General features: G+C 36.5%; 1 protein-coding gene across 1 annotated transcript in view; it reads right to left on the bottom strand.

The window, feature by feature from the left end:
- Positions 1 to 25,924, bottom strand: part of CCDC186 (coiled-coil domain containing 186) — a 35,858-nt gene extending 9,934 nt beyond the window's left edge. Inside the window, exons 1-9 of the mRNA XM_007469615.1 lie at positions 25,235 to 25,924; positions 20,498 to 20,624; positions 13,762 to 13,890; positions 7,923 to 8,135; positions 6,891 to 7,010; positions 3,477 to 3,581; positions 2,911 to 3,009; positions 2,657 to 2,743; positions 936 to 1,078 (exon numbers count right to left, since the gene is read on the bottom strand). Coding sequence (XP_007469677.1) covers positions 936 to 1,078; positions 2,657 to 2,743; positions 2,911 to 3,009; positions 3,477 to 3,581; positions 6,891 to 7,010; positions 7,923 to 8,135; positions 13,762 to 13,890; positions 20,498 to 20,624; positions 25,235 to 25,896 — 1,685 coding nt within the window. The 5' untranslated portion in view covers positions 25,897 to 25,924. The remainder of the gene's footprint in view (positions 1 to 935; positions 1,079 to 2,656; positions 2,744 to 2,910; positions 3,010 to 3,476; positions 3,582 to 6,890; positions 7,011 to 7,922; positions 8,136 to 13,761; positions 13,891 to 20,497; positions 20,625 to 25,234) is intronic.
- Between the last annotated feature and the right edge of the window lie 372 nt (positions 25,925 to 26,296).

Below are 26,296 nucleotides of genomic sequence, written 5' to 3'. Positions count from 1 at the left end.
CCAAGGAATAGGACTTCCCTGGTGTTAAGAATCGCAGCCTGGGTGTTGGTAGGGTATGAAAAAGAATGTATCTGGATCCAGCCTGAATCCAGGCTCTCTGAGGTAATGTCATAAGTAGAATTTAGCTAAATGGCTTTATAAGAAGCCAAGGAATAGGACTTCCCTGGTGGCGCAGTGGTTAAGAATCCGCCTGCCAATGCAGGGGACACAGGTTCGAGCCCTGCTCTGGGAAGATCCCACATGCCGCGGAGCAACTAAGCCCGTGCGCCACAACTCCTGAGCCTGCACTCTAGAGCCCATGAGCCACAACCACTGAGTCCACGCACCACAACTACTGAAGTCCACATGCTTAGAGCCCATGCTCTGCAACGAGAAGCCACCACAATGAGAAGCATGCGCACCACAACAAAGAGTAGCTCCCACTCACCGCAACTAGAGAAAGCCCATGCGTAGCAACAAAGACCCAAAGCAGCCCCCAAAAATAAATAAAATAACTTTATTTAAAAAAAAAAGAAAAGAAGCCAAGGAATAATGTTACCTCCTGACCTTGAGCTACATACATGCAAAGATATAGACATAGATACATATCTATCTTTTAGAAGAAAAACTACTGTGTATAAGTAATAGAATTTGAAAGCTAAGGAACGGATAAAAAACTACAATCCATTCTGTCTTATAAATAACTACTGCCAAAAAAAAAAACAAAACACTACTGCCAATATTTAGGGAAGATAAACTTTGATTTTTAGAAGCCGTGATGGGAACTACAAAGATAACCCAAAATAAGTTCAAATGAAGACAGGAATTAAAGTTTTTTTAATCTAGTAAAATATAAAATTACTCTTATTTAGTGCAACAATTGCATTTAAAAACAGAAACAAGATAGAAACAAAAAGCCTGTTGATTAGCATAAACAGAAATTGCTCATTTTATACCTTTGATGCTGCTCCTGTATGTGACCTGCAATTTTCACTTTGTCCAATAAATTCTGAATTTCAGCTTTTTGGCGATTAATAATTTCCTTATATTTTGATAATTCATCTTCTGTTCTCAATCGTTCATCTTCTAGACATTTTACCTATCAAATAATCATAAACGAGTTAAACTACAAACAATATTTTCTTGTTCTTTATTATCTATTTCAGACAGTGGTTATATATTAATAATCTAAGCTAAATTCTGAAGCAATATTAATTAACATGAAGAAAATATAATAGGAAGTTAACAGTCTTGGGTTTCAGTCTCAGATTTCTCATGATATAGTCATGGGATTTTTAACATGCCGCCTCATTCTGGCTGAATCTCCATTTTCTCATCTGAAAAGAGGATGTACCTTCCCTATCTGCCTCAAAGTACTGGCATGAAGAACAAATAGAAAGGTACATGAAAGACACTTTAAAAATTATTAAGTGATCGCAAATTCAAGGTGGTTACCTAAAAGCCTATCTCTAAATAAATGAAAGATATATAATGATAACATATTTCACACTTATATTAAAAGGGCAAATATTCTTAAAATGAGAACCATAACACTGGAAAAGATTTAAGAGGTTGTTAGAAATTAAAACTGTATACAAGGGACTTCCTTGGTGGTCCAGTGGTTAAGAATCTGCCTTCCAATGCAGGGGATGTGGGTTCGATCCCTGGTCGGGGAACTAAGATCCCCCATGCTGCAGGGCAACTAAGACCGTGCACCGCAACTACTTAGCCTGCGTGCTCTAGAGCCCACATGAGAGCTCGCAGCTAAGAGAGCCCGCATGCTGCTACTGAGCCCGTGTGCCACAACTAGAGAGAAGCCTGCGCGCTGCCATGAAGAGCCCACGTGCCACAAGACCCCACATGATGCAACGAAGGTCCTGCGTGCCGCAACTAAGACCCAACGCAGTCAAATAAATAAATAAATAAATAAGCAAGCAAGCAAACATTTTTTTAAAAAACTGTATACAAGACTATTAAATATACCTAGGAGAAATGTAAAGGTTTTCTATTATTTTCTTTCTTCTTTTCTTTTTTCATTAATTAATTTAATTAATTAATTTATTTATTTTTGGCTGCATTGGGTCTTCATTGCTGCGTGCAGGCTTTCTCTACTTTCTCTAGTTGCAGCAAGAGGGGCTACTCTTCGTTGCGGTGCGCAGGCTTCTCATTGTGGTGGCTTCTCTTTGTTGCGGAACACAGGCTCCAGGCACGCAGGCTCAGTAGTTGTGGCTCACGGGCTCTAGAGCACAGGCTCAGCAGTTGTGGCGCCCGGGCTTAGTTGCTCCATGGCATGTGGGATCATCCCAGTCCAGGGCTCGAATCTGTGTCCCCTGCATTGGCAGGCAGATTCTTAACCACTGTGCCACCAGGGCAGTCCCTTTCTATTATTTTCTGACACAGCTCTAAAGCCCATGTAACAGAGGACCAAGGACAACTTATAGATAAAGCAAATGTACTGTGAAACAGGAATGTCTGGCAAACACTTTAAAGGGACTGAAATGGAAGACACTTTTATTTCTCTAAGAGCCAATTTTGTTGCTAGGGAGTTGACATGCTACTATTTGATTTTGGAATATTTCTATATAAATATCCTTTCCCCAAGATTTAAAAATCAGAACGAGTACAAAATTAAAGATAGTTACCCTTCCTCTGGAGTCATGACTAAAGACTGAATTACCTTTGTTCTCAGTGTTCGTAGCTCATCCATGCCCTCCTTAAATGTCCTCTTCAGATCTTCTAGTTCCTTTATTTTGGCATGATGCATCTTTAAAAAAGTTTAAAAGAAACCACAAATCATTATATACTAAACCAGATCTAAAATTTATTACCTGCTCCTTCCAGAAGACCTTAAAAGTAGCTGGCAATAAGTACTTGTTGTTTCTCTCCTCTGTATTATACCATCCAAGGTATACAAAGAACAAAGCTACTCACTTCTAGCTGGTCAGATTTTTCTTGCATTTGTTTTTCAAGTTCTCCTTTTGTGACTCTAAGCTTGGCATCAAGCTCATTTGATTTAATTTCTTCTGACTCCTAATGGGAAAGAAATGACAAAAGTATGACAATTTTTAAAGTTTTATGCTTTGAAATGTGAAGAAGGCTTTTGCAATTAAGTTTCCTCATCGTGAAATACATAGCTCATGTATGTAAAATTGATGACTGTATTCAAAGATTTTAAATACATCAATTTTGCACCAACTAGAAGAGCATACTTAACATATATAACATAATAGAGTGGGCTTTTTTTTTTAAGTTATACATTTTCTTGTACTCTTCATTCTTCTAACGTTTTCTAGTGTTTTTATTTGGTTAAAAACTTCTCTAGTAAGATCTCTATTTAACCTGCAAGTACTTTAACATAGGAAATAGCCTGTATTTAATTTAGCTGCCCTACCAAATCTATTCCACACTTCGAATATTGTAGATACAAAAATTTATGAAACAAGAGTATTGATATCTGGCATAATTTGTTACTAATCTATTCAAAAATTTAAGCATACCTGATATGTTTTTATCATATCCTGACAATTTTTCCGAATTTGATCTGCTTCTTCCTTTGCTTGAGTTAATTTTGTTGTTGTCTCTTTGAGTTTATCTTTGGTTTCCTGCATTGACAAAAAGACAATGTGAGATGATAGAAAATATATATTGGTCTCTGTCCCCAGTTCCTGGCACAGAGCTCCTAAAACCCTGGTAATTTTTTAAGTGATAAAAACATTAGGAGCATCTCTTGTTCTAACACTGGTCTTTAACCTCTGTTCCTGTCACAGAGCTCCTGAAATCCTCATAATTTCCCAAGTGATATGAGTGTCTTTTGTTCGAATGAGGTGACTCTGACTGGACTTCTGGATGACAGCTGGTCCCCAGAAAGACCAAGCCATGGTTAGAAGCTTGGAATTTTCAACCCTGTCCCCCATTCCCTTGAGAAGGCAGAAGGGTAAAAATGGAGTTAATGATCAATCTCAAGCCTATGTGATGAAGCCTCCACAAAAAAACAAAAGTATGAGGTTTGGGGAGTTTCCAGATGGTGCACACATCCATTATCGGGAAGGTGACACACCCTAACTCCAGAGGGACAGAAGCTCTTGCACTTGGGACCTTCCCAGACTGCACCTTATGTATCTCTTTATCTGACTGTTCATCTGACCCTTTATAATGTCCTTTAATAAACTGATAAAGGTACATAACTGTACTCATTCCCCGAGTTCTGTGTGGTACTGTAGCAAATTTTTGAACCCAAGGTGGGGGGGTTGTTAGAACCTCCAATCTATAGCCAGTTGATCAGAAGAACAGGTGATAACCTGGGCTTGGGACTGGTGCCTGAAGTGGGAGGTGGGGGAAGTCTTGTGGGACTGAGCCTTTAACCTGTGGGATCTGACACTATCTCTAGATCGATAGTGTCAAAACTGAGTTAAGTTGTAGGCCACTCAGCTGGTATCACAGAGAATTGCCTGTTGTGGGGAAAAGCCTTCTCACATTGGTAACCAGAAGTGACAGAAGTGAAGTGTTCTGTGTAAAAGTAAAAGAGACACAAAGGGAAGAAACCCACAGTAGAGAGAACTGGATTTTTCCCTACACTGAAGGAAAACTGGGTTTTTCCTTTACAGACAGCAACAAGGTTGGCATAGTGATGTGACGAATGGTGAGAACAATGACCAGACAGTAGAGAAAGTTTTTGTCTTAGCACTGCCACTGGAGTCAGATACTATTCTAGTAATAACATTTTATGCTTCTGACAAAAAACTAAATGTGGCCTGAACAAGTTGATTGATAGTCATTAAATAAAGTTAAATTTGATAGAGTTTTCATCAAATCACTAGAAGTTACTAACCTGAAAAGACAAAAAGAGCAAAGTGTTTAAGCAGTTCTTTGTAGACCCACATAAAAGACAATTGTTTGGTTTATGGCCAAGGTATCTATTCAAAACTTTTTTACAGATTCATGCTGCAATTTGGTTTCTGTTCCTAACTACTCTCCTAAAATAACAATTTTGAAGGTCTGCAGGGACTACTTTCTCATCAAATCCAATTGCTTTTTCGCATTTCTTCTTCTTGACTTACCTGTTCCAGTTCTGATCACTCCTGACTCTGAATAGCCTTCCTCTGTTTACAAGACAACATACTCCTGTTTTTGCCCACTTCATCATTGCCTTCGCTGTCTTCTTGACTAGCCAGACTTCCTGTGGTGACTGTCCCAGTACAGCCCTACCCTGTAGCTCCAACGTTCCCCTTCAGAGTACCCATCCAGTCCCATAATTTGGGCTATCATGTGGATTTCAAATGAGAGTTTAGGTATCATCTCCTCCTAGTAGCTTCCCTTCAGAAAGGGGTAGAAGTTGCTATTCTGCCTTCCCATAGATAGAATCCAGGGAATCCCTTGATTGTAACACTTGATACATTGTACAGCAGCTTACATGCTTCCCCCACTGAGGATACAGCTTCTGGAGAACACCTAGCTCAGTAATTGCCACATATTATTAATTGTTCACATAATAAATGTTGAATTAACAAAGGAATACCTAACATAAACCTTCTGTTCTAGTTAGGTTGGCTTTCTCAAACACCAAATATTCATCTCCCTTTTCTCTCTTATCTTGCTGTTCCTCTACTTGGAATGCCTTTCCTGTCATCTCTTAATGTAAATTGCATCTATCCTTCACACACCACTTCTTATACAGCATTTTGTTTTTGGATAAACCTACCATACAATTAAGTGCCTACTTACATACTTTCAGTTGCAGATCTTTTAAAAATAATTTGACTTATATTAAAACTGTGTTACTTTTAAAATTTAAACATTTGAAGGCTTTTTCAAATATTGTTTTTTAAAATATGAGAATATTAGCTCAACAAGGAGAGAGAGATACAGAACAGAACTTTATCTGTTTTACCCCCCACTTCTATATCACCAATAACTAAAACAGCCTGATACATAGTAGGTACTCACTTCATTTATTCAAAACATAGCAATTGAGAGATTCCTGTGTCAAATATAATTTTAAATGGTTTGTAGCCCTGTGTGAGCCCTAAGGATTGTTGCCCCTACTCCTTCTGGCAGTTCTTTCTCTGCCCATATAGTTTCCTAACACTCATCTGCTGATCAGCAATTAGCTCAGAAACCTACCATTCTCTAACCTATCTTTGACCACTGTCAACAGACACTTCTCCCTACAGTTTTCTCTGATATTATAATATACAAATATCCAAAGGTTAACAGTTCTACCAACTTAGGATTATTTAAAGAGATGCCAATGATAATTTAAACAATATCATTAAGCCTATTTTTGAAAATGTGGTAACTGTTATAAATAACATGGCTCTTTTGTTTAAATCATATTTCAAAGTTTTTTTTTTACTTCACATTCTATCATCTTCAGATTTTTATTACTGCTTATACCAGTTCAGTTAGTGCTTAAAATTATGGCATCAGGTACCAGCCTTTATCACCACTTTTTATTACTGTTTAATAATATGATATTCATTATACACAATACCAGTAGAATTATATTCATAATAAACAGATAAGGAAACTTTCTTTGTTATGTTTATATTTAAATAAAAATTCACATTTCTTGATTATAAGAATTGTATCATCACTAATAATCTTTAAAGAATTTCCAGAGTTTACTTTCAATTCTGATAAGCTACATATTCTCCTCTTCCCCCGAATAAAATATAGAACACTAAAAATGCTTAAAGAACAAAGTCATTGGGGGTTAAAAACAATGAATGATAAAACAACATTCTATCCAATTTAACATGTAAATCATGCAAGGAAATATCTTTTTACAATCACCAAATATTCAGGCCCAAGCTATCCTACAGGAGTCACTAAGCTTTATGCCTCATTAATAACTATTATTGCACATGCTCTAACTGATTCTAGTAATTTTTCCACTGTATTACAGTACTCACCTTGTGTGAATCCATTTCTGCTTTTAATTTGTTTTGTGCCCATTTTACTTTAATGATTTGAGAGTTGATATCTTCCTTTAATTTGTCTATTTCTCTGATGAGTCTAGTAGTTTCACCTTCCTAAAATAATATCACTAGGTCATATTTTTCATTTAAACAACCAACCAATCATTTGTGTATCTTTTATATCTCAAGATAATCAATGCAATAACACTATAATTCAGGGCTAGCACATTACGGCCTATAAACTGACTTAAAGTTCAATTCATAAGAGGACAGTAAAAGCCTAAAACCAATTAATAGACATAAGATGATTAACATTTATATTTTAACCAACTAGTACACTGTGAGTATAAGCACACCTTTCTGATTCTTCTCAACTGGCTGACATTAAGGTGAAATATGAATTAAATTGGTTTTGCCAGAATTCTTGAGAACAATGACAACATTCCTGAACTAAAAGTTAATTAATAAAAAATAACATTGATTACCAAGAAATGATAACCTACTGGGCACAAGACCATGCCATGAGGATGCTAGTTAATAGCAAGGATTCTAAATAGCACAGTAATTAAATCTCCTTGGACAGCATGTAAGAACATGTTTTTCTCCAAGTAAAATATAAATTCTATGATGTGTAAGTAAGTGTTACATTAAGATTCTGGTCAAAGTATACTTCTGGCTCAAAAACTACTCACATTTTGACACACCATGTATATCTTTTACCAAAATAAAATCTTCCTTTGAAGCACAAAGTCATTTCTTCAACATGCAGATTTTAAAAGAAAGTATTTAAAAAGATCTGTCTAATAAACAACGTGTCAGTTTCTCATCTTTTCATAGGAAAAACTTTTTGCAGCTAAGTAACAAGATATTGGAATTATTAAAGCATTCACATTCTTTGAAGGTAAACTAAGAAAAACAACTTTATGTTTAACAGTGGTTTGACCATGTTAAGTTATGATTATTTGATTAAATAAAGAAAAGCAAAGAGAGTAAGTTTCAAATAAGATACAATATCAAAAGTTATACCTTTGTTTCATACAGCTGGTGCAGCCGTCCTTTCTCCTGAGAAAGTTGCTTAATTTTGTTAGTGTTTTTCTCATATTCTTTATTTGCATCTCTAAGTTTTTTTTCAAGTATCTCTTTTTCCTTTCGAAGGTCTAAAGATTCCTTCTCGCCTCTTACATACTTCATTACCATTGCTTCTTTTTCCTGGCGTGCCTCTTCACATTTCTTGTTGGCCTTTGAAAAAAATATCTAGCATTAATAAAACATATTTTTCAAATAAAAATTAATTAAAACAAATAATATTTTCCTGTAATATCACCAATGTATTTTTTGGTCTTTTACACAAGATTTTTAGGACCTGTGACATGAAATTTTAAAAGAGAAATGATACAATGAACAAATTAATATCACTAATATTTGCTTCTTCCCTTTCCTATTCCTTTTCCTTTAGCTAATATGGTTGCTATTTTCTGTTTACTCCTTCAGATCACTTTTCCGCTCTTTCCTAGCCCACCCTGTGCTCTGGGAAAGTGACCATCAGGGACCATATCAACAAGTTTCTTTGCCCTCATACTTCCAGTTGGGTTTGGCCAACAGGAGGCACTAAGCAGAAGATTAGGAGGGTAGGCAGAGAATGAGATCTGGCTCCTCCAGAATCATACACTGTTCCTGTCAGGTAACCTCTCTATGCAACTACCTTCTCTGGGTTGTACTACCTGCACTGTCTCCTTATTCCTTTAGCCCAAAGAGTGATAATGGCTCCTCCAGCAGCCCCAGGATCCTGCATTTTCCCAGGCTGGACTCCCTAAATCTCACCCATACCTTTGTAAAGAGTCCTTTTATGAAATTCTCCCCAAATCACCAGTTTCTGTTTTCTGTCAGGATCCTGACTCTATGGCTGACAATTTCTAAAATCTATGATCTTAGCTCCCTCACAAAAAAGTAAGTAATATACTAATTAGTGATCGCTGAGTTCCTCTGTATGAAAAGTATTTGGCATTTTAACAAGAAATACCTAATTGGATTAGGTGTGACATCTATCTATATACTAACTTAAAATTCTCTGTAACTATAAGCTGGTACTCCATACTGTGAAATTTCATACAATGAAAACTTCTACAGATAGCCCTTCATTTAAGTAAATTCATAGTTTGCAAATATGATGAAGCACATACTTATTTTACAGAAGATGGATCCTTAAACTTTAAAGATCTTCAATGGCATCTAGTGGTAAACTCCAACTAATACTGTAACTGAATTGAAGTAGGTTTAGCATGAGGTTAATGTGGGGAAACCTCCTATGCTCTGATGAAAGTGACTGACAAAAAATGTTTCATGAAGTTCTGCTACAGCTGATAAGCACATCTAGTAACCACTCAAAATACTATACATATAAGTACTTTTAAAAATCGTCCAATTGGGATTTCTCCCCCATTGAAATAGCCTACTAATTTTCAAGAGAAATTTAAGACAACACTGGAATAGGGATGGCAGAGATCCCTGAGGATTTGATGACGTGCTTGTGGACAAATGACTGACAAAACCGTGATGGAACTGGCTGACAGAATTAGCTAGATTTTTAGATAATTGAATAACTGTACTTAGAAGAAGTCAACTAATGGTAATGTCAACTTTAAAAGAAGTCCAGTTCCATGATAACTTAATGCTTAGATAATGGATTCGCTTTTGGGAACACAATGAAGAATAAGCCATGGTAAGTCCTGGAAGAGCTCACTACCTAGTAAGAACAACACATAAATGAAGATTATAAAACAAATAATTTCTAGTGGATGAATGTACAAAGTTCTTTGAAAATACAAAAACACTAACAGTCCCTGGGAAGGGTTGGCATGAAGGGTGAAAGATGCTATTTGTACTTGAACTAGGTGCTATACTTGAGCTAGACATTGAAGGACTCAGTAAAGGGATCAGTCAAGGAAAGGAATTCAAGCTAGAGTTGTTATCATGCTCAAATGCCTAAAAGTATAAAACAGCATGCATGATATATTTAGAGGACATTAAATTATTCTGTAGTGATTAAATTTGGTGTGTTGATTGCAGTGGAGAGGAAGTAGCTATAAAACAGAAAAGGAGGTAGAGATCAGATCCTGAAAGGAAGAAGGACTTCTCTTCTTGTCAGCTAATGATTTAAGATTTTATCCTACAGGCAAAGAGAAGCCAAAGACGGATTTAATAAAAGGTGTTTTAAATTTTATTAAATTAAATTGTGTTGTAAAAAGATACCTGGTAGCAACATGGAAACTTCACTGAAGTTAAGAGATAAGCAGCAGAAAACAAATAATTATAATACATGAAACAACATATTATAAGGTTCTTAAATACAGGAGGGGATGTGCACCAGAATGTCCTGTTACTCAGAGTCATCCCTGAATCAGCTGCAAAAGAATAACCTGGGGTGGGACTTCCCTGGTGATCCAGTGGTAAAGAATCTGCCTTCCAATGCAGGTGATGCAGGTTCAATCCCTGGTTGGGGAACTAAGATCCCACTTGCCACAGGGCAACTAAGCCCGTGTGCCACAACTACTGAGCCTGCATACCTCAACTAGAGAGCCCGCGTGCCACAAACTACACAGCCCATGCACTCTGGAGCCCTCGTGCCACAACTAGAGAAGCCTGCGTACCACAACTAGAGAGGAGCCCGCGCAGTGCAATGAAGAGCCTGCATGTCGCAACTAAGACACGACACAGCCAAAAATAAATAAATTAAAATTTAAATAAATAAATGGATTTGAAAAAAAAAAAGAATAACCTGGGATGCTAAAAGTTCACATTTCTATATCCCACCCCAGATAATAGCAGCACCTACTTCATAGATTGTTGGGAGTATTAAATGAGATAATTTACTACTCTTTAAGCTTCTATTGAAAGTCAGTCCATTATGGCACAGAGAAAGAGGAGTCAGTAAAAGTCTTCGGATTTGACTAGTTTAAGATGTTTATCATTGGGCTTCCCTGGTGGTGCAGTGGTTGAGAATCTGCCTGCTAATGCAGGGGACATGGGTTCGAGCCCTGGTCTGGGAGGATCCCACATGCCGCGGAGCAACTAGGTCCGTGAGCCACAACTACTGAGCCTGCACGTCTGGAGCCTGTGCTCCGCAACAAGAGAGGCCACAACAGTGAGAGGCCCGCGCACCACAATGAAGAGTGGCCCCCACTTGCCACAACTAGAGAAAGCCCTCGCACAGAAACAAAGACGCAACACAGCAAAAATAAATAAATTAATTAATAAACTCCTACACCCAACATCTTAAAAAAAAAAAAGACGTTTATCATTGACTTGGATGAAGAGATGAGCAACATAATTGATAGGATTCAACAGTCAACTAAAATTAAGATAAACTGCAGAAGTATTTCTGCTTCTCCAAATATGGCAGATGAACCCTCCCCATTCAAAACACCCAAAATTTTAGATGAAATACAACGAATGTTTTTTTAATGCACAGTTGAGCTCACAAGAAAGTATGGGAGGGCTTCCCTGGTGGCGCAGTGGTTGAGAGTCCACCTGCCGATGCAGGGAACACGGGTTCGTGCCCCGGTCCGGGAAGATCCCACATGCCACGGAGCGGCTGGGCCCGTGAGCCATGGCCTCTAAGCCTGTGCGTCCGGAGCCTGTGCTCCCCAACGGGAGAGGCCACAACAGTGAGAGAGGCCCACATACCACAAAAAACAAAAAGCAAAAAGAGAAAAGATGTATCTGTGGTTGTTACACTGTAGCAGGAATCCAGAATGCTTCATTAGTGCTGAATACTTACCAATATGAGGTCATGTAGGGCTGAGGGAGACATGCTAAAAAGTCCCTAAGAATTTATAACTAACTCTACCCTCCTGTAAATTTGAGGTTCAGATACATTCTACATATATGTTCTGAGAAATGGAGAAACCTCAAACTGGAAAATTAAACTGGGGAGTGTACACATGTGTGTGCAGGAACATGTGCACACTCATGCTAGGAAGCTATTTCTAAATAAAACTCACCAGGTTTGGTGACTCTAGGTGAAGGGAAAACAAGTGTTCATTTTACTATTCTTTTACCTTTTCTACAGGCTTAAAAATTATCAAATCAAAAAGTTGAGAGGAAAAGTTAGGGGAGAAAAGGAATGAAGCCAATCTAGAAACAACTGAATGGAACAATCTCCAAAATCTACATAATAATACCCACCTCTTAGGGTTATTCTGAATATTAAATAAGTGAAGACTTGTAAACCGTTTTCAGCTACTATTATTAACCTCACCTACACTCATCATTAGAGAGGAAACAGAGTACTGAGTGTAGTATGTTGCCATTTGTTTAAAAACGGGGGGGAGGATGGGAGGAATAAAGGAAATAAATAAATGCTTGTCTGCGCAACAAATATTCTGAGAAGGATATACAGGAAACTGGCATCAATGGTTGCCTCTGGGAAGGGTGCGGAGTGGGAGAAAAAGTTTGGAAAAAGACATGTTTTACTGTTTGAATTGATATTGTGCACATTTTACTATCATTTTGTTTCTATTTTAAAATATTCCAAAGAATATACATAAATATTTAAATTTATTTATTTATTTATTTATGGCTGCATTGGGTCTTTGTTGTTGCGTGCAGACTTTAGACGTGAAGAACAGGGGCTACTCTTCGTTGCGGTGCGCGGGCTTCTCATTGCGGTGGCTTCTCTTGTTGCGGAGCACAGGCTCTAGCTGCGTGGGCTTCAGCAGTTGTGGCACATGGGCTCAGTAGTTGTGGCTCATGGGCTCTAGAGCGCAGGCTCAGTAGTTGTGGCACATGGGCTTAGTTGCTCTGTGGCATGTGGGATCTTCCCGGACCAGGGCTCGAACCTGTGTCCCCTGCATTGGCAAGTGGATTCTTAACCACTGCGCCACCAGGGAAGTCCCCAAGAATACACACACACACACACACACACACACACATATGTATACACACACACACATTTTTTCTCTTATAAATTTATTTATTTTTGGCTGCAATGGATCTTTGTTGCTGTGTGCCGGCTTTTCTCTAGTTGCGGAGAGCGGGGGCTACTCTTTGTTGCAGTGCCTGGGCTTCTCATTGTGGTGGCTTCTCTTGTTGAAGAGCATGGGATCTAGGTGCACAGGCTTCAGTAGTTGTGGCTCGGAGGCTCTAGAGCACAGGCTCAGTAGTTGTGGCGTATGGGCTTATTTGCTCCACGGCATGGGGATCTTCCCGGACCAGGGATCGAACCCGTGTCCCCGGCATTGGCAGGCAGATTCTTAACCACTGCGTCACCAGGGAAGTCCCCAAGAATATATATATTTTTAAAGCACACTAAGTTATTCTAACGAAGCTATGTTTGGGTCCACTAAGACCAACAACTTCTTAATGTCTTACCTTCTACATTTCTCTTTAATTAGTATAAAAGGTTTGAGAACTGATAGTGTAAGTTTTAAATATATAACATTCCTAATGCTCAGGGTAAGCATATTGTAAAGAATCACAGGAATAAAGGCTGAAGTTTTTTGTTGTCAGCATGCATTTATGTATTGCTTTAGCATTTTTTTTCTTTTTTTTTGTAGTACGCGGGCCTCTCACTGTTGTGGCCTCTCCCGTTGCAGAGCAAAGGCTCCGGACGCGCAGGCCCTGCGGCCATGGCTCATGGGACCAGCCGCTCCACGGCATGTGGTATCTTCCCAGACCAGGGCATGAACCCATGTCCCCTGCATCGGCAGGCGGACTCTCAACCACTGCGCCACCAGGGAAGCCCCCTGCTTTAGCATTTTTTAAATCCTAATCCTAATACATACTAATGTCCAAAACTGTCTAAAAGGGTTACTTAATAAACAAAGAATCATCAGAAAGTTAATAATAATAATGCCTTTAAAAATACCTGTTCCATCCGATGGGCCATCTCTTTGTGTAATTGCTGAATTGCATTTTTAGTTGCAATGTCTTGAGCTAGTACTTTATCTTTGGAAGCTTGAACTTCTTTATTAAGTTCCTCTATTCTTGATTCTAACTGTAAAGAAAATTATTTCCAGATTATTTTTATAGTTATAACAAACAGACCACCAATATTTCAAATAAATATAAACAATGTAAACAAGCATAAAGATGGCAATGAATATACTTCAGCCATAGAAATCAAAAGTAAATGTTAGCAATGTTCTGATATTTCAACAGAATTAAGTCAGAATAAATCTGAAGCAGATTCTGATAAGATGGATGATAAGCTCTAGAGTAATTACCAATGAAATAATTCAGAAAACATCATGAAAAAAATTTTAATGTTACATATTTACTTAATGCAAAATAAAGCAATAAATGAGACACAGGGAAACAAAACAGAAACATACAGAAAGACATATAGAAAATACAGACATATAGAAAATTTTAAAATGGTAGACAAAAATCCAACTGTCAACAGTAACATTAAATGAGAGTAAATAATCATATCAAAAGGCAGAGATCTTCAGACTGGAACAGAAAACAAGATCCAGACTGGAATAAAAAAAAAATGCTGTTTACAAAAGTACTTTAGGGAATTCCCTGTCAGTCCAGTGGTTAGGACTCTGTGCTTTCACTGCCGAGGGCGCGGTTTCAATCCCTGGTTGGAGAACTAAGATCCCACAAGCCACGCGGCACAGCCCAAGAAAAAAAAAGGTACTTTAGATTCATCTCATAATGATCAAAGGGTCAATCCAGCAGAAAGGTATGGTAATTATAAATATACATGCACCTAGTAATATAGCACCAAAATACATGAATCAATAACTGACAGAAATGAAGAAGGAAGTGGACAATTCAATAATAACAGTTGGAGACTTCAATACCTCACTTTTAGTAATGAACAGAACTAGAAAGAAGATTAACAAGGAAATAGGAGACTTGAACACAACTATATAACAACTAAATCTAACACATCTATACAACATTCCATTCAGCAACAGCAGAATATACCTACTCCTCAAGTGCACATGAAATATTCTTCAGGACAGAACCTATGCTAGGTCTTAAAGCAAATCTCAATAAATTTAAAACACTGAAATTGCACAAAGTACCTTCCTTTGACAACCATAATGGAATGAAATTAGAACTCAATAACACACAGAGAAACTTGACAATTCATAAATATGTAAAAATTAAACAACATCTAAATAACCAAGGGAGAAATCAAAGAGAAATTAGAAAATAAGGTGACAAATAAAGATACAACATACTTATGGGATGCAGCTAAAGCAATGTTTAGAGGGAAATTTGTAGTTATAAACATCAGTATTGAAAAACAAGAAAGGTCTCAAATCAAAACTAAACTTTCATCTTAAGACACTGGGGAAAAAATGAAGAGCAAACTAAATCTAAAGCCGGTAAGAGAAAGGAAATAATGAAGATCAGAGAGGAAAGTAATGAAATAGAGAATAGGAAAATGGAGAAAAATCAACAAAACAAAAAATGCTTCTTTGAAACGATCAACAAAACTGACAAACCTTTAGCTAGATTGATCACAAGAATCAAAATGAAAGAGGGACATACTGACCTTACAGAAATAAAAAGAATTATGAATGAATATTATGAACAATTTAACTTAGATTAAATGCACAATTCCTAGAAAGACACAAACTACCAAAACTGGCTCAAGAAGAAATAGAAAATCTGTATAGACCTACACAGGCATATCTCAAGAGAGATTGCGGGTTCAGTCCAGACCACTGTAATAAAGCAAGTACTGCAATAAAGCAAGTCACACAAATTTTTTGGTTTCCCAGTGCATATTAAAGTTATGTATACACTATATTGTAGTCTTTTAAGTGTGCAACAGCATTATGTCTAAAAAAAACTGTACATACCTTAATTAAAAAATACTTTATTGCTAAAAAATGCTAACCACCATCTGACAACACATGTTGCCACAAATCTTCAATTTGTAAAAACCACAATATCTTATGAACTGCAATATGGTGAAGTGCAATTTTAAAAAAGGCATGCCTGTAATAAGAGATTAAATTAGTAACAAAAAAAAAATTTAAACTACCAACAAAGAAAAATTCAGGTCCAAGTGACTACATAGGTATATTCTACCAAACATTTAAATAATTAATACTAATTCTTCACAAATTGTCCCCCCTGCCAAAAAAAGGAACACTTCCCAACTCAATCTATGAAGTCAGTACTATGCTGCACCAAAACCAAAGACATCACAAGGAAAGAAAGCTACAAGAGCAATAGCTCTTATGAATATAGGTAGAAAAATTCTCAACAAAATACTAGCAAAACAATTCTGCAATATATAAGAAGAATTATACTCCATGACCAAAAGGGATTTATCACAGTAAAACTATGTTGGTTTAATATCCAAAAATCAATTAATGTAATACACCATATCGACAGAACAAAAAACACATAATCATCTCAACAGATGTAGAAAAAGCATTTTACTCTTTCATGATAAAAATACTCAACAAACTAGGAATAAAAAGGAACTTCTTCAACCTGATAGCATCTATGAAAAGCCGACAGCTAACACCGAACTTAGTGGTGAAAGACAATGCTTCAGAAATGAGAGAAGGATATCCACTCTTGCCGCTTCTACTCAACATTGTATTGGAGGGTCCAGCCAGGGTAATCAGGCAGGAGATGAAATAAAAAGCACTCAGATGAGAAACGAAGAAGTAAAACTCTCTACATGCAGATGACATGATTTTATATATGGAAAATCCTAAGAAATTTGCCAAAAGATTTTAGAACTAATAAACAAGTATAGCCAAGTTACAGAATATAATATTAAAAAATTGTTGGGACTTCCCTGGTGGCACAGTGGTTAAGAATCCACCTGCCAATGCAGGGGACACGGGTTCAAGCCCTGGTCCGGGAAGATCCCACATGCCGCAGAACAACTAAGCCATGCGCCGCAACTTCTGAGCCTGTGCTCTAGAGCCCACGACCCACAACTACGGAAGCCTGCATACCTAGAGCCCATGCTCCACAACAAGAGAAGCCACCGCAATGAGAAGCCCACGTACCACAACGAAGAGTAGCCCCCGCTTGCCACAACTAGAGAAAGCCCGCGTGCAGCAACGAAGAGTCAATGCAGCAAAATAAATAAATAAATAAAAGTTTTATATACACTTGTAATTAACAATCTGAAAATGAAATTAAGAAAACAACTCCATTTACAATAGCATCAAAAGGAATAAACTACCTAGGAATAAATTTAATGAAGGAATTGCAAATATTTCTCCAAAAACTACAGAGCACTTTAGAAAGAAATTAAAGATCTAAATAAGTGGGAGGATATCCCTTGTTTGTGAATTGAAAAACATAATATTGTTAAAATGGCAATACTCTCCAAATGAAGTCTACAGATTCAATGCAATCCCTAACAAACCCAGTTGGCTTCACTGTAGAATGACAAGTTGATAGTAAGATTCATATGGAAATATAAGAAACTGAGAATAGACTATCTCGGAAAAGAAGAACAAAATTTGAGAACTCACACTTCCCAATGTCAAAACTTACTGCAAAACAACAGAAATCAAGATAGTGTGCTATTAGCATAATGAAAGACAAATAGATCAAAGAAACAGAACTGAGAGTCTAGAAATAAGTTGATGTTATCAATTGGTTTTCAACAGGGATGCCAAGACCATTCAATAGAGGAAGAATACTCTTTTTAATAAATGGTTCTGGGACAACTGGATAGCCATATACAAAAGAATGAAGTTGTATATCATACAATATAAAAAAAATTAATTCAAAAAGAATCAAGACCTAAATATAAAAGCCTAATTATAAAACTCTTAGAGGAAAACATAGGAGTAAATCTTCATTATCATGGATTTGGCAATGGAGTCTTACATATGACACCAACTGCACAAGCAATTAAAAGAAAAAATAGATAAAACTGGACATCATCAAAATTTAAAACTTTTGTCCTTCTAAGTACACTATCAAGAAAGTGAAAACAAATCCACAGAATGGGAGGAAATATTTGCAAATCATATATCTGATAAAGGTTTATAATCCAGAATATTAAAAAGAACTATCACTACTCAACAATAAAAAAGTTTAAAAATGGGTAGAGAAAATACTTCCCTAGAAGTATCTATTTAAGAGATACAAATGGCCAAGAAGCACAGGAAAAGATGTGTAATTTCATTGGTGATTAAGGAAATGCATATCAAAATCAGGAGATACCATTTCACAACCATTAGGATGGCTATAATAAAGAAGTCCAATAATAACAAGCATTGGCAAGGATGTGGAGAAAATGAAACCCTCATACACTGCTGGTAGGGAATATAAAATAGTGCAGCCACTTTGGAAAACAGTCTGTCAGCTCCTCAGTAAGTTAAACATAGAGTTATCATTTGACCCAACAATTCCACTCCTAGGTAGACACCCAAAAGAAATGAAAGCATATGTCCACACAAAAACTTCTACATCGCAGCATTGTTAATAATAGCCAGAAAGTGCAAACAACCCAAATATCGATCAGATGATGAAAGGATAAATAAAATGTTGTATACTTATACAACAGAATATCACTTGGCCATTAATTTAAGTACTGATACAAGCTACAATTTGATTGAAACCTTGAAAACGTTACACTAAGTGAAAGAAGCCAGATATTATATGATTCCATTTATATGAAGGAAAAGGACACATATTATAGGATTCCATTTATATGAAATGTTCAGAATTGGCAAATATATAGGCAAATTGGCAAATATATATGGGGGGAGATAGCTGCGAGGGGTTGGAGGGAAATGAGGAGTGACTACTAACGGGTTCAGAGCTTTTTGTATGATAAAATTTTCTAAAATTGTGACAAACCCTGCACAACTAAAAACCACTGAACTGTATACTGAAATAAGTGAATTATATGGTATGTGAATTATATCTCAATAAAGCTGTTATAAAAAACCCTAAATATTAGTTTACTCATAGTACATGTGTACTAATTTTCCTTATGACAAAATTATTTAGAGCAACACTGTCCAACAGAAATATAAGCCACAATTTTTTTTTTTTTTTTAATTTTTGCAGTACGCGGGCCTCTCACTGTTGTGGCCTCTCCCATTGCGGAGCACAGGCTCCAGACGCACAGGCTCAGCAGCCATGGCTCACAGGCCCAGCCGCTCCGCGGCATGTGGGATCCTCCCGGACCGGGGCACAAACCCGCGTCCCCTGCATCGGCAGGTAGACTCTCAAACACTGCACCACCAGGGAAGCCCCTAAGCCACAATTTTTTAGTAGCCACATTTTAAAAAGCAAAAAGAAACAGGTGAAATAAATGTTTTATTAAACCCTATAAATATCATTTCAACACGTAATCAACATGAAAAACTGAGCCATTTTATCTTTTTTTGTACTAAGTCTTTGAAATTAAGTGTGTATTTTACACTTACATCACCTCTTAATTTGGACTAACCACCTTTTAGTGCTCAATAGCACTATGGCTAGTGGCTACCATATTAAGTGGTGCAGATTCACAGATAAAATTAGGAAAGAAAACTCTGCTATACTGGCTAGCAAAAGAAAGGTGAATCGAATTTTCTCTTTTAAAAAGGCACAACCACTAACAAGCTCATGAAAAGAACAGCTCTGGTTCACCTTCATCTATTTAGTCTGAAGTTTCTGGTCATCAGCAGTGACCTGCCTACCAAAATATAGATTCAGGCTACTATTAAGGCACCCTCACACTTTAAAATTCTAAGTTTGGTCTGCATGCAGTAGCCCTTTCCACACAAAAATCAGGGTTAAATATGTAAAATTTTACAAATATGGTCACCTTCCAACTATGTAAAGGTTCATTAAGTATACCACGGCATAGATAAGTGAAACTTGGTTTTTTATTATATTACTACCAGCTGTTTACTTTTATTTTCATTATATAGCTTTCTGTGAAAGATGAGGCAAAAAGATTAAGGCTACAATGTTTCTAATCCTTCCCACAGAAGAAAAAGCAGCTCAGAAAGATAAAGAGCAGCTGAGCTTTGCTACCAGTCTTGAATATGAACTTTGCCAATCCAAGCATCACAGTACATTAAAAAAAAAAAAAAGAAGAACGAAACAGAGAAAGAAAAAAAAAAGAAACAAAGAAAACAAAGATGAACTTTGTCAATCCAAGCATCACAGTACATTTAAAAAAAAAGAAAGAAAGAAAGAGAGAAAAAAGAAACAAAGAAAGAAAAGGAAAGGCTGGGGAAGCTAGCTCACCAGATAAAGTCTGAAGAGAGCCAGTCTTCAGTATAGTTCACAAAATACTGAGAATGGAAACATATTAAACTATAAGCTTGAAAACATTCTAATGCCAGATATAAACTTTTAAGTATATACTGCTTCTTCCAAAACAATCTATTTGACTGCCAAACAGTCTTTCCTGCTCAGATTTCTATTATATATAGAATATAGTCACACATATCACATAGAAATATCAATTTATATAAAACAAGAAGATCAGACTATGATTCCCAGTTCATAAAAGAGAATGCTTCACAAACCAAGCAATCTTCTGCATTTAAAGTATGATTTAACTTACAGAACTTCAATTTACACACAAATATTCAGGAATGTATTTATTTTATATATTGAAGAATAGACTTTAAAGATTTTTGTCTTTTTACCTGTTTAATTGTGTTCATATGCTGCTTCTCGGTTTCTGTTCTTTTTTTTAGTTCTTCTCTTAAATTGTCTTTTTCTGAACAAATGTCTAAGATAAGTTCCTGATGCTTCTTATTTTCTTTAATTAACCTAAATATAAAAAGGCAGTATCAGTAAAACATAATTAAAAATGACAATGTGTAATATAATCTGTTTGCAGACTAGGGTATAGATACCTATAATTAAGAAATGAAAATTCCCAAGTAGTCCTTTTGTAATGATACATTATACTTTACAAAACATTCTCTGGCCAGTCAGGCTATTAACTTTTTCCTAGAAATTTGTATTATTTCAAATTAAGAGAAATATAATCAGATAAAGAAAACCACACACTTTTAAGTTTATGTCTACAGGCATATGAATTACATAGTTCATCCCTTCAGCACCAGAATCCCTTCAGGTCAGTCAGTGGCAACCAGGGGCAATTTTTCCCCTCCAGGCATCTGTCTGGAGACACTTTTTGGTAGCCACTACAGTGGTGAGGGTTGCTACTGGCTTCTTGTGCACAGAGGCAGGGATGCTGCTAAACATCCTACAATGCACAGGATAGCCCCAGCATCAACAAAAAATGATCTGCCCCCATATGTCAATAGTGCTGTGGTTGCGAAATCTTGCTTTAGATTTTTTAAATTTTTTTTTTTTTGCGGTACGCGGGCCTCTCACCGCTGTGGCCCCTCCCGCCGCGGAGCACAGGCTCCGGACGCGCAGGCCCAGCGGCCACGGCCCACGGGCCCAGCCGCTCCGCGGCATGTGGGATCCTCCCATACCGGGGCACGAACCCGCGTCCCCTGCATCGGCAGGCGGACTCTCAACCACTGCACCACCAGGGAAGTCCGATTTTTAAAATATTTTAATGATATTCTTATACTTACAAAAGTAGTCAATGTAAAATAATAAAGTTTAAGCAGAAATTTCATTTTGAGTTCCCTGGAAAAATATAAAAACCTTAAAGATTACCTGTAAAAGTACTCAGAACTATAAAGTAAGATACGTAAGAGGGTTAACAGCTAATATTTTAGGATTACTAGCAACAGCTATTATTTGACATTTATTGCACAATTACTATTTACTAAGTTTAGCTTTAAATGCATTATTTAACACTCAGGTCTATAAATTAATAAGTCTACGAAATTATTATTATTATGCTTTATGAATCTGAAAACAAACCAAAACTGAAGCCTAGAACTTATTCCAGGTTATATAGCTAGTAAGCGGTTGAACTGAAATTTGGACCCAGGTCTAATTCCTTGCCATATTCTCCTTTGAAGATCCCTCATTTACTCAACAAATGCTCACTGGGTACCTACTATGTACCTATATTAGTCTATATGTTGGGGGTACATCAGCAAACTGTCCCTGCCCTCATGATGCTTACATTCTAACAGAGAAATTAAACAATAAATAGATATATAGTGAAATACCAAGTTGTGATTAAGTTCTATTAAGAAAACTAAAGGAGGGCAAGAGGACAGGGAGAGTGACTTGAGCTGTGATTGTACATAAGGTAATCAGGACAGACCTCTCTGAGGAGGACAGGAATGCAGTGAGGAGGAAAGTCATGAAAATGTTTGGGAAAAGAAAAAAATGTGCAGCATGCAAGTTTCTTCAAGCCTTTTATGGCACAGGGATTTAACTTTGATAATGTACATGATTAAGGTGTACACTCAATTTGTTGCAAAAAACAACCTGAAACACAAGAATCCTGACTATACCTTGAAAGTAAACAATTTAGGGAGGGACAAGTGAAGAACAGCAAGCCCTGAAATTGTTATTCTTACATGCCAAATGCATATCCTATACACAAATAACTGTTCTTAATTAAGAATTCTGGTTGGGACCTTGGACAATAATATTGATGTTAGAAAATAGAGGAATGGATGTATAAACAAAGCCATTTGGAAATAGATACATTCATGAAAATTTAAGCCAAAGGAACTGAAAGGTAGTTTTCTTTACAGAAAATTAAATGAAGGCAAAAGAAAAAAAATGAGTTGTTTTAGAGCTAACCTTAATCACAAAGCATTTTATTTGAAATTTAAAATATTACATGTATGGGCTTCCCTGGTTGCGCAGTGGCTGAGAGTCCGCCTGCCGATGCAGGGGACACGGGTTCATGCCCTGGTCCGGGAGGATCCCATGTGCCGTGGAGCGGCTGGGCCCGTGAGCCATGGCTGCTGAGCCTGCGCGTCCGGAGCCTGTGCTCCGCAACGGGAGAGGCCACAACGGTGAGAGGCCCGCGTACCGCAAAAAAAAAAAAAAAAATTACATGTATAACAAAAAATTAACTTAGATTTAAAATAATATTTGACATTTTTATAATGCTTTAATGTCCTCAAAACAATCCCATCAGGTAAGTATTGTCCCCTCATAAAGATGAAAAAATCTTCGTCTTGGAGAGGTTGATTTAACTAAGGAAACAGAGCGTGCAAGTGGCAGTGGGAATCTTCCAATTCTGGGCTTCTGACCAGAACTGTGCTCACCCCAGTCTACCATGTGGCCACTGTTCTGACATGACAGAACAAAAGAGGAATTAATTTTCTACTGTATTCCTAATGTTTTTAGATAAATTTAATAACATGTAACTTGTTCATTTCAGATAACCACATTAAAAAAATCCACTGCAGCCACACTAATTGGGTTCAGATTTTAACTTTGCCATTTACTAGCATGTGACCTGAAGCAAGTTACTTAACCTCTCTGTGCTTCAAGTACCTCATCTGTAAAATGGGAATAATAATAGTTCATACCACATAGGGTTGTTGTGAGGATTCCATGAGTTAATACATGTAAAGTGCCAGGCACATAATTAACAGCATGTAAGTGTTCCTGATACTATTATTAAATCTGTAACATCTTATAATTTACAAGAGAAGCTTGAAAGTGGTTAAGTCTCCAAATCTGAGGAAAGTAGAGGCATCAAGGATGATCTCAAAGGGAAGGTCTAAGAGATAAGTACAGGTAACAGGAAAATGAGGAAGTTACCCTAAAAAGCAAGAATGGCAGAAATACTGATGGTTCAAGTATAAAATCACAGTTTTTTCAGTAACAGCAGCATTCCAGTAAAGTTATGAGGAGTAGCTGACATTGGTTTTTGCATAGTATTAAGAAAGGTATTGGATTCTCAAGAGATATTTGTACACTCATGTTAACAGCAGCGTTATTCATATTAGCCAAAAGGTAGAAGCAACCCAAATGTCCACTGATGGATGAACAGATAACAAAATGTGGTATGTATACATACAATGGAATATTATTCAACCCTAAAAAGGAAGGAAGCTCTGACACAGGCTACAATATGGATGAACCTTGAGGACATCTAAGTGAAATAAGCCAGTCACAAAACGGCAAATAGTATCAAAAGCAGTTAAACTCTTAGAAACAAAGAAGAATGGTGGTTACCAGGGGCTGGGGCAGGGGGAAACAGGGAGCTGTTGTTTAATAGGTATAGAATTTCAGATTTGTAAGATGAAAAAGCTATGGAGATCGGTTGTACAATAATGTGAATATACTTAACGCTACCAAACTGCACACATTTAAAAATGGTTAAGATGGTAAATTTTATGTTATGTGTATTTTATCACAATTGAAAAATAAAAAAATAGAAAAAAGAAGGGCTCTGGATGCTGAGATTAAAATTCATTGGGTAAACCAATGAAGGGTGAGCTGGCTTGGGGAAGACTGATCTACTGATAATCTGGAAGAGTAAATACTAGAAGCAAGGAGATCATTAAAAGTCAATTGCATATCAAGCAATATTTGGATTATGGTATATTTTCCTCTGTCATCCTCCTCTAGTGTGTAGATTTCCTCCTCCCCTTTCTCTACACACACCCCTCCCATTCCAAAAATTTTTTTACCATTCCAAAATTTTTTTTAAAGTATCACTTTTTTAAAAAGAGAATCCGTCTGTATTTTAGTGAAGGCTAGTAAGTTTTATTTTCCTTTATTAAAGGTTATAGGAGTACCTAAACATATGCATCACTCACATATATAAATTTAAAACAAAGGGTGACATTATTAGGAAAAGATAAAATGAAATTAAACTGTTAAAATAGAAATTAACTCCATAAATCCAAGAGAAGTCTAAAAATAACTATGTTCTTATTTACTGAATGACACTAAACCAATTCTTTTCATTTTTTAAATGAATGAATTTACAGTGGGAATTTTAAGAAAATTTTTTGAATTTTATAATTTGCCATTCCTCTTGAATTTATCTTAATTCTGACATTATGTTTTACATTCTTTCAAAACTGAAAAATTTGAATATAAATTTATTTGTCTTTATAAATCTTTCTAGATTTTTAATAAACTTACACGTTAATAAAACATTTATTCTTTTAAACTTATACACTAAGACATATGTAGAACAGAAATTTTGAATCATATTCAAAACAGTGCCTTTATACATAGATAAATATATGTTTCTATATATGCTAACATATTTGACATAGGCATATTATATATAACTCTCATAAAAACAGTTTACCTATTATTTCTAAAACAATGAAAATAAAATACCACATTCTAAGAAAAAACAGAGTTATATATTAAATAACTAGGCAAACTTGACATCTGCTCAACTACCACGTGCATAGCTCTATTGCGGAAATAAAAGTAGATAAAATGATACCTTCCTTTAAAGAATTCAATCTTTAATCCCTGTGGAAAAAAATAACCTGAAAGAATAAAACACTTACTTCTTTATGGTATGCTCCTGCTGCAAATGCTTATCTTGCACACACTTTTCAAACATAACTAATGCATTTTCTCCCTTATTCATTCCATTTGGTAGTCGGTGTTCTTTTGCAAACTCAGTAGATAAGAGCTCAGATTCTATTTCTTCCAACAAATCCTCTGATGTTGAAACATTCTTCATTTTTGAAATAAGTTTCTTGGTGCAGTCTGTATCATAAGGACTCTCTGAATAGGTCTTTTGATTAGCTGCTTCTGTAAATGTAGATGACCTTAATTCCGCCAATATTTGTGTTACTGTTTGTTCTGCTTCATTTGTTTTCAAAACTTGCTTTGTAAAATCTCCACCAGGAAAATTAGCTATTTGTTCAGAATTTTCTGGGCATATGTCTGTTTTAGCACAAGAATCCTCACCTCCACCATGATCTGGAATATAATTTTCCTTTGTTTCAATTTGATTATTGTGTTCACTAGGCTGACATAAAGTTTTATCAAAGTTTAATGACAACAGTTTGGACTCATTTTCCAAGCTGCTGTTTTCATCACCAGAAAACGAATTGCATGAGTCTTCCTTTATTTCAGATGTTTTCTCAATATTTTGATCAGAGGAAATGGAGGCTATGTGCTCTGTTTCTGACATGCTGACTGACACCAATTCACTTTGCATCTCTTCAAAGCTGTTCCTGATCTTCGTTTTACATCTGAGAAAGTCAAAATATAAACTTTTTTTTAAAAAGTTTTTTTTAAACCAAGACCCCATATATATTTGCACACATTCCATGATGTGGAAAATCTAAGGCCGCACATTTTACCACTAATAATTCTTTAAAAATTCTTTCCTTGGGTTGGGGGCGGGGAAAGAATATAACAGCTGACCCAAGTGAGCCACAACTAGTCAGGTGCTACAAAGGCTCATTCTCTTTTCTCCTTCAGTCCAGTCCTACAACTTCACTTCAGTTGCAGTCTGGCATTCCCCAATCACCCCCATAAGACGTTGGGTATGGAATGATACTAATAACAGGAAGATTAGTGCCCAAGAATTGTTTAGAATTCCTTCAGCTCCACAA

This window comes from Lipotes vexillifer, unplaced genomic scaffold (genome assembly GCF_000442215.2).
Source record: "Lipotes vexillifer unplaced genomic scaffold, Lipotes_vexillifer_v1.1 scaffold240, whole genome shotgun sequence".
Classification (NCBI taxonomy): Eukaryota; Metazoa; Chordata; class Mammalia; order Artiodactyla; family Lipotidae; genus Lipotes; species Lipotes vexillifer.
This window is presented reverse-complemented; position numbering and strand designations above follow the sequence as displayed.